The following is an 8711-nucleotide window of genomic DNA, read 5'->3' as shown; positions in this document are numbered from 1 at the left end:
GTGCATGTATTTTTATTTAGTTTTTCACAGTAAAACAGAACATATGACCAAGGATAAAAGACGGACAATTATTTTCAGAAGTTTGTAAATGTTGCAATCATAGATGCTATCATATTATATGATACTATAGATCATATTTTGTTTGTTTTGTTATCTTCAATAAATTTTTGTGTTGTTATAGATTTTTTCTTAAACAATTTAGTGAATTTTGAAATTCAAAAATTTCCAAATGACCCAGTTAGTTAATAGAAATTGAATGAGGCAATTTTAATTTGAAAAAAAAAAATTAGTAGAAAACATCCCATATCGAGAGCAAACACAACAGGCCAATAAAGGTAATGATAAAAAATTTACACCACTCATGTGATACTCAATCCATCTTGAACGATCTTAAAGATCAAGGCTTTAATGTGCTAAATTTATTGATGAACAGTAACTCTTTGAAAATAATGCTATGGAACGCCAATGGTCTTTCCAATAGTAAAAATGAATTGGAAGTTATTCTAAACGACATAAATATTGATGTATGTTTGTTGTCCGAAACACATTTTACGAACCATTCATTTTTAAAATTCAAAAATTATGACTTATACCACACTCCGCTCCCAGAAAACTCAGCACGAAGAGGAAGCGCGGTTTTAATCAAAAGTATTATTAAACATTTCGAAGAACCCCAGATTAAGACTGTAGAAATTCGAGCTACAGCAATTTCAGTAAAAATGCACAGTCAGTTATTATACTTAATTGCTCTATATAGTCCGCCCAGGCATAATATCAAAACTGATACTTATACGAGTTTATTAAAAAAATATGACGGAAGGTACATCATGGGTGGTGACTTTAATGCAAAACATACTCATTGGGGATCACGTCTAACTACAACCAAAGGTCGAGAACTACTGAAAGTTATACAAGTTATTGGATGCAATGTCATTTCGACAGGGAGACCCACTTATTGGCCTGCAGATAGTAGGAAATTACCAGATCTACTTGACTTTTTTGTAATCAACAAAGTATCGAAAAACAATTTACGTATTGAAGATAGCTCAGATTTAAGCTCTGGCCATTCACCAGTGTTACTAACTTTATGTGAAAAACCAGTAATTTCGTCTGGCACGTGTTCTTTATCTACTAAACATACTGATTGGTATAAATTTAAGACTATACTGAATAAAGTCGATTTTAAGCTAAAGCGCATATCAACAGATGCCGACTTAGATTGTGAAGTTGAATCTTTCACAAAAGTAATTAAAATGCTGCGTGGAACAGTACACCGAATATTCGCGTGAATCTAAGTGGAAACCAATTCCCAAAATACATCTTAAATCGTTTCTATAAAAAACGCATACTTCGACGAAGATGGCAGCAAACTAGGTCGGCTGTTCTCAAAACAGTGCTTAATAGATGTACAGAGGAACTAAGAACAAAAATTAGACAGTTTAAAAACTATTCCTACAAAACGTATTTGTCCAAACTCACTGTTCATAAAACCACCGCTTATTCGCTCTGGAAATCTGCAAGAAATATTAATAAACAAATAAAACATGTCGCACCAATAAAATTAAACGAAACTGAATGGGCCAAAACGAATGCACAAAAAGCTGAAGTATTTGCAAATCATTTGAGAAACGCATTTACACCTAACGATGGAGTTGAGCTAAACTGTGAAAATAGTTTATTGGATCCACTCGTCAGCATTTCTCCAGTTACTAGTAAAGAAATTAAAAGTCTTATCAGGAACACAAGGCTAAAAAAAGCTCTTGGGTTTGATTTAATAACAGGAGAGATATTACGCAATATTCCAAAGAATTTTATGAAAAATTGTAAACAGCGCATTTTACTTAAGATACGTTCCATCGCTTTGGAAAGTATCTGAAGTTATTATGGTACCTAAGCCGGGTAAACCACTTCATGATGTCACATCTTACAGGACAATATCGCTGCTGGCAGCTCTATCGAAAATCGTCGAGAATGTTCTTATAAAGAGGCTCAAATCAATAATAGATCGAAAACACCTTATACCAGTACATCAGTTCGGCTTTCGTGATCATCATTCAACAATTGACCAGGTACACCGAATCGTTAATTTCGTTGAAAATGCTATGGATAACAAGTAAGGAAAGGCTAAGTGCAACCGAACATTTTATACTCTCGCAATTTATAGCTATATTTTTATTAAGAAAACACACATTTTGACCCATATATTCGGCATAAATATATTTCACATATTAACTGATTTATTAGCTATTAAGCTCATCGTATTTTTGGAAGTCCTATAATTGGTATTCTCATATATTCATATAAAGGGTGATTTTTTAAGAGCTTGATAACTTTTTAAAAAAAAAAACGCATAAAATTTGCAAAATCTCATCGGTTCTTTATTTGAAACGTTAGATTGGTTCATGACATTTACTTTTTGAAGATAATTTCATTTAAATGTTGACCGCGGCTGCGTCTTAGGTGGTCCATTCGGAAAGTCCAATTTTGGGCAACTTTTTCGAGCATTTCGGCCGGAATAGCCCGAATTTCTTCGGAAATGTTGTCTTCCAAAGCTGGAATAGTTGCTGGCTTATTTCTGTAGACTTTAGACTTGACGTAGCCCCACAAAAAATAGTCTAAAGGCGTTAAATCGCATGATCTTGGTGGCCAACTTACGGGTCCATTTCTTGAGATGAATTGTTCTCCGAAGTTTTCCCTCAAAATGGCCATAGAATCGCGAGCTGTGTGGCATGTAGCGCCATCTTGTTGAAACCACATGTCAACCAAGTTCAGTTCTTCCATTTTTGGCAACAAAAAGTTTGTTAGCATCGAACGATAGCGATCGCCATTCACCGTAACGTTGCGTCCAACAGCATCTTTGAAAAAATACGGTCCAATGATTCCACCAGCGTACAAACCACACCAAACAGTGCATTTTTCGGGATGCATGGGCAGTTCTTGAACGGCTTCTGGTTGCTCTTCACCCCAAATGCGGCAATTTTGCTTATTTACGTAGCCATTCAACCAGAAATGAGCCTCATCGCTGAACAAAATTTGTCGATAAAAAAGCGGATTTTCTGCCAACTTTTCTAGGGCCCATTCACTGAAAATTCGACGTTGTGGCAGATCGTTCGGCTTCAGTTCTTGCACGAGCTGTATTTTATACGGTTTTACACCAAGATCTTTGCGTAAAATCTTCCATGTGGTCGAATAACACAAACCCAATTGCTGCGAACGGCGACGAATCGACATTTCACGGTCTTCAGCCACACTCTCAGAAACAGACGCAATATTCTCTTCTGTACGCACTGTACGCATTCGTGTGGTTGGTTTAATGTCCAATAAAGTAAACTGAGTGCGAAACTTGGTCACAATCGCATTAATTGTTTGCTCACTTGGTCGATTATGTAGACCATAAATCGGACGTAAAGCGCGAAACACATTTCGAACCGAACACTGATTTTGGTAATAAAATTCAATGATTTGCAAGCGTTGCTCGTTAGTAAGTCTATTCATGATGAAATGTCAAAGCATACTGAGCATCTTTCTCTTTGACACCATGTCTGAAATCCCACGTGATCTGTCAAATACTAATGCATGAAAATCCTAACCTCAAAAAAATCACCCGTTATAAGGGAAGTTATGGCCCGATTTTAACTTTTTCTGGTACAGAGACACACTATTGGAAGAAAAATATTTCCTCAGAATTAAATTAAGATACCTGAGAAATTTACCGAAATTTTCGGTGAAATATTACCCATAGGCACTGAGTTCTTCATATTCGATATCCGGGGCATTGAAAAGTTATAGTCCGATTTCGGCAAATTTTTCACAAGTGATGCCACAGATAATATACAGAATTTGTGTAAAGTTTTATTTTGCTATCTTCATTGGTTCCTTATGTATATATTATAAAGTGAAGGAATCAGATGGAATTCAAAATTGAGTTATATGGGAAGTTGTCGTAGTTGTGAACCGATTTCGTCCATTTTCCACACGTGTCATCAGGGTGTCAAAAAATTATTATGTACCGAATTTCAGTGAAATCTGTCGAATTGTTCTGAGATATGGTTTTTGACCCATAAATTGGCGATGCCACGCCAATTTTCCATTTTGTAAAAAAATCTCGGTGCACCTTCCTTCACATGTAATGCAACCGATCATATACAGTGTTTGTGTAAAGTTTTATTTCGCTATCTTCATTGGTTCCTAATGTATATATTATAAAGTGAAGGAATAAGATGAAATTCAAAAATGAGTTATATGGAAAGTTGTCGTGGTTGTGAACCGATTTCGTCCATTTTCCACACGTGTCATCAGCGTGTCAAAAAATTATTATGTACCGAATTTCAGTGAAATCTGTCGAATTGTTCTGAGATATGGTTTTTGACCCATAAATTGGCGATGCCACGCCAATTTTCCATTTTGTAAAAAAATCTCGGTGCACCTTCCTTCACATGTAATGCAACCGATCATATACAGTGTTTGTGTAAAGTTTTATTTCGCTATCTTCATTGGTTCCTAATGTATATATTATAAAGTGAAGGAATAAGATGAAATTCAAAAATGAGTTATACTATGTTCACATATAAGCAGGTTAGCCAGGTTAGCTAGGTTAACTTGGTTATCTTGTAACCTACCCATAAAATGAGAGGTTAGCCATATAATTTGTATGAAAAGATAACCTCGGTCTGCTCTATAACCTACGCGGTTATTTTATAACCTACTAAAATATGCATTGTTGCATTGGAAAGCAGTCGAAATGTACTCGAAATTGCGACACTTCAGTATCTATTGTGAATATTTTTGCTTAAATTTGACAGCAACTGACAAAAAATTCGCAGGAATTTAAAAAATGGACCAAATAAATCGGTAAGCATAAATTTGAATTTATATATTTTTATTTTTTATGCATACAAATATACTTATATATAATAATTTTATTAAATTGTAATTAGGAAAAGGAAAAACCGTGTTAGATGGACAGTGGATGCAGAGAAATTGCTGCTATTACACTGGGCAGATAGTATAGAAGAATTACGAAGCGCGAAAAAAAATTTTCATATCTTTGCGCGTTTGGAAAACGAATTTTCAAAAAGGCAGATGAACTACAGTGCAGCTGAAATAAAGGAAAAAGTACATAATTTTACCAATCGATACAAGTAAGTACATTTAAAATTAAAAAAGTATATTTTGCTGCATACTCACAGCATTATAATATGTATTTTATTTTATAGATTAGAAAAGAATGCGGTGGGTATGACTGGTGGTTCGCCTTCCACTTGGATCCACTACAAGGAGGTGGAAGAAATACTGAGTGGTAATAAGGCAGTAAATTTCAAAGAACTCATGCAAGAGAGTATAGGTAATATAAAAATGAAATTTTTGTTTGCTCTTTTATTTATTATTTTATTTTAATTCAAGGTGTGGAACCAGAAGACAACATTGGTTGCGCTGCTATCTACCCTTCGACGAGCAGCCAATCTCAATTCATTTCAAGCGATGAGCTTGCAGGACTTTCGACGACTCCGGAGTCTGCAAAAAGAAGGAAATTAACCCATGAGCGTTTAATAGAAAATTTGGAAAAAACTTCAGATATGTTTGAGAAAGAAATGGAGTCCATGAGAGGGGTGCAAGAAAGAATGGTGGAACTAACAGAAAAAGCAGTTCTTGCGGAAGAGAAAAGGAATGATATTTTAAAAGAAATGAGTGAAAATACGAAAAGTTTTTATAAAGACCTTATTAATTTGTTAAATAAAAAATAAAAATAATTACAAATGTAGAACAAACTTACAAAATGAATTCGCAATCGCTCTTCTAATTGTTTCAGGTTCTGCTTCAAAATCTGCTACAGCATCTGTGTGCTCGGGCTGTTCCAGGCGTACACTACTTTCGTAAGTGGTTTGTTCTTCTATCCATTTGTGGTTGATGACATCATTATGACAATTTAAAAAGTTATGCAATGTACAGGCTGCTTTAATTATAAGAGGAACATTTTTGATGTGGTTGTCGACTCCTTTCCCTATTCTCCTAAAGCGAGCCTTTAGGTGTCCAAATGCATTTTCCACCACTCTTCGGCATTTGGACAATTGGTAATTAAAAATTTTTTCATGCTCTGGAGGATGTACTTGGAATGGATAGGGCTTCATTAGATTGTTGGCAAATCGGAAAGCCGAATCACCCATAACGCCCACAGGAACCATCACGCCATTAATAGTTTTGCTTTTTGCAGTGAAGATTGGGTCCTTCAATTCAGTATTTAGTTTGCTACATTGAAAAATTTTTGAGTCATTGCATCGACCTGGGCAGCCAACATTAATGTAGAGGAAGCGATATCTGGATAAAAAAGAAATTAATGAAAATATCAAGTGAAAATTCATTATACCTCTAACCTATAATCTACAAGGGCAAATAAAACTGTAGAGTACCACCCCTTATAATTGTAATAGTCCGTGCAATCCTTCCCAGGTGGCCGAACTTTAATGTGGCAACCGTCTATGGCACCAAGACATTGCGGAAAGCCAAGCTTCTCAAACCCATGAACACACTCATCCACCTTTTCACTGTTCCTTAATTGTTCTGTCAAATAAATGGGACGCAATGATTGCCACACTTCTTGGCAAAAAGCAAGAAATATTTCGCTGACGATAGCCTTCGAAACACCGAATAGTCGTGCAACAGTTTCATACTCCGCCGAAGATTTTAATGTGTAGACGGCAACAGCTACCCTTTTCTGCAATGGGATGCACTTCCTATAGCATGAATCCTGTTTGGTAATACCTTTGACATATTCACACAATATTTCAAAGGTTGCCCTGCTCATGCGAAAGGTTTCCTTAAAAACGCGGTCGTTCATTGATGGAACATCCTTTTCCCAGAAGTTCCCATGTCGCTTCTAAAGTATATGTATTTAAATGTGTTTATAATTTATTGTGCTTTTTTTACTTACGTATGCCCAAATACTTCTTGGGTTTATTTCCTTACAAAGAGGTATTGTTGTCAACATTAATATTTCATAATAAATCGATATTACTCGAGCTCTTCGTATCCGTAATTCCTGCTCACTTTGTTGGATAGCAATTTTATATTCTCGGCTACAGGAATTTAATTCAGCTAGATATTTATTGCTTTCTTCTTGGTTTGTAGCAAACAAAAGTAAACATTTTCTCAATTTTGAATCCATCACTCATTTATTATTAACTTATTTTTTACAAGAAGAAAATATGTAAACAAAAAAAAACACAAATGGATACAGCTGTCAATTTCTCTCATTTAATTGGGTTATCTTTGCTATATGTGAACGCAACAAGGTTAGCTTCGAGGTTAATTTTTGTTAACCATAACCTGCTTATATGTGAACGTGCTATTATATGGGAAGTTGTCATGGTTGTGAACCAATTTCGTCCATCAGGGTGTCAAGAAAATATTATATACCAAATTTCATTGAAATCTGTCTAGTAGTTCCTGAGATATGGTTTTTGACCCATAAGTGGGCGACGCCATTTCCATTTTGAAAAAAAACTCAGTGCAGCTTCCTTCTGCCATTTCTTATGTAAAATTTGGTGTTTCTGACGTTTTTCGTTAGTGAGTTAACGCACTTTTAGTAATTTTCAACCTAACCTTTGTATGGGAGGTGGGCGTGGTTATTATCCGACTTCTTTCATTTTTGTACTGTATAAGAAAATGGCTAAAATAAACGACTGCAGAAAGTTTGGTTTATATAGCTTTATTGGTTTGCGAGTCATATATATAAAACCTAGTTGGGGGTGGGGTCACGACCACTTTTCCAAAAAAATTACATCCAAATGTGCCCCTCCCTAATGGGATCCTATGTTCCAAATTTCATTTTCATAACTTTATTTATGGCTTAGTTATGACACTGTATAGGTTTTCGGTTTCCGCCATTTTGTAGGCGTGGCAGTGGACCATTTTCGCAAGCAACCTCCTCAGGGTGCCAAGGAACATATGTTCCAAGTTTCATTAAGATATCTTAATTTTTACTCAAGTTATCGCTTGCACGAACAGACGGACGGACAGACATCCGGATTTCAAATCCACTCGTTATCCTGATCATTTATGTATATATAACCCCATATTCAACTCTTATATTTCTTGGTGACACAAACAACCGTTAGGTGAACAAAACTATTATACTCTGTGCAACAGGTTGCGAGAGTATAAAAAAACATCCCATGTGAATTCGAAGAAGCATATGTGGAATACACCTGCAGTGCTTTCAGAGCAGCTAAAGTGTAATAAGATACGGTTAAACCACAGTACAAACATATAAACATCATTGAGAAATTTTAATATGATTTCAGATCCTGCTCTGCGCTAAACTGAAATTAATCTAGAGGCCGTTACACCGCTAAATCTTGGGTAGGAAATGCCCAGCCGAGATGTAGTATTAAAAACGAACTGAAGTAATGAAGAATATCTCTAAAATTTTTAAAGTACAAGTTGTGAGTGCATTTAAATTTTGTTTCCCAACTGATTCTTGACAAGTCGGAAACATAGCAATTTCGTTTGATTTTTTTATTGTACATTTTGAGCTTAATAATATATTTCAGCATTGCTGTCTAATGAGTGAGGCATATAGTATAAAATTGAAATGGTAGATGTTTCAACGAAGTGGCTTTTGAATTATTGAAAGGTCGTACAATATACACGTAAAGACCGTTGGATCTATTTGAGAATGTTTATAATATTGGCGTGGCGTAGATAATTCGTAT

At 35.4% G+C, this 8711-nt stretch overlaps 2 protein-coding genes across 2 annotated transcripts; one reads left to right on the top strand and one right to left on the bottom strand.

Annotated features, from left to right (window-relative positions):
- The first annotated feature begins 5012 nt into the window (after positions 1-5012).
- LOC128922623 (uncharacterized) lies at positions 5013-5780 on the top strand. Its single transcript, XM_054233749.1, has 3 exons — positions 5013-5141; positions 5217-5344; positions 5404-5780. Exons 1-3 carry the CDS (start codon positions 5083-5085, stop codon positions 5742-5744), a joined length of 528 nt encoding a protein of 175 aa, XP_054089724.1. The 5' UTR covers positions 5013-5082; the 3' UTR covers positions 5745-5780.
- LOC128922622 (uncharacterized) lies at positions 5374-7162 on the bottom strand. Its single transcript, XM_054233748.1, has 4 exons — positions 6929-7162; positions 6372-6874; positions 5774-6315; positions 5374-5514 (listed from the first exon to the last, which is right to left on the bottom strand). Exons 1-4 carry the CDS (start codon positions 7160-7162, stop codon positions 5465-5467), a joined length of 1329 nt encoding a protein of 442 aa, XP_054089723.1. The 3' UTR covers positions 5374-5464.
- Positions 7163-8711: the final 1549 nt, after the last annotated feature.

Source organism: Zeugodacus cucurbitae, chromosome 6, assembly GCF_028554725.1.
Source record: "Zeugodacus cucurbitae isolate PBARC_wt_2022May chromosome 6, idZeuCucr1.2, whole genome shotgun sequence".
In the NCBI taxonomy this organism is placed as follows: Eukaryota; Metazoa; Arthropoda; class Insecta; order Diptera; family Tephritidae; genus Zeugodacus; species Zeugodacus cucurbitae.
The sequence above is the reverse complement of the archived record's forward strand: the minus strand, read 5'-3'. Positions and strand labels throughout refer to the sequence as shown.

Bases quoted from the DNA above. Each gene is read 5' to 3' on its own strand.
- LOC128922623 (XM_054233749.1), top strand. From the start codon at position 5,083: ATGAACTACAGTGCAGCTGAAATAAAGGAAAAAGTACATAATTTTACC. The intron at 5,142-5,216 runs GTAAGTACATTT...TTTATTTTATAG, and splicing joins AATTTTACCAATCGATACAA to ATTAGAAAAGAATGCGGTGG. The intron at 5,345-5,403 runs GTAATATAAAAA...TTTTAATTCAAG, and splicing joins ACTCATGCAAGAGAGTATAG to GTGTGGAACCAGAAGACAAC.
- LOC128922622 (XM_054233748.1), bottom strand. From the start codon at position 7,162: ATGGATTCAAAATTGAGAAAATGTTTACTTTTGTTTGCTACAAACCAA. The intron at 6,875-6,928 runs GTAAGTAAAAAA...CATATACTTTAG, and splicing joins CAAGAAGTATTTGGGCATAC to AAGCGACATGGGAACTTCTG. The intron at 6,316-6,371 runs GTTAGAGGTATA...TTTTTTATCCAG, and splicing joins TTTGCCCTTGTAGATTATAG to ATATCGCTTCCTCTACATTA.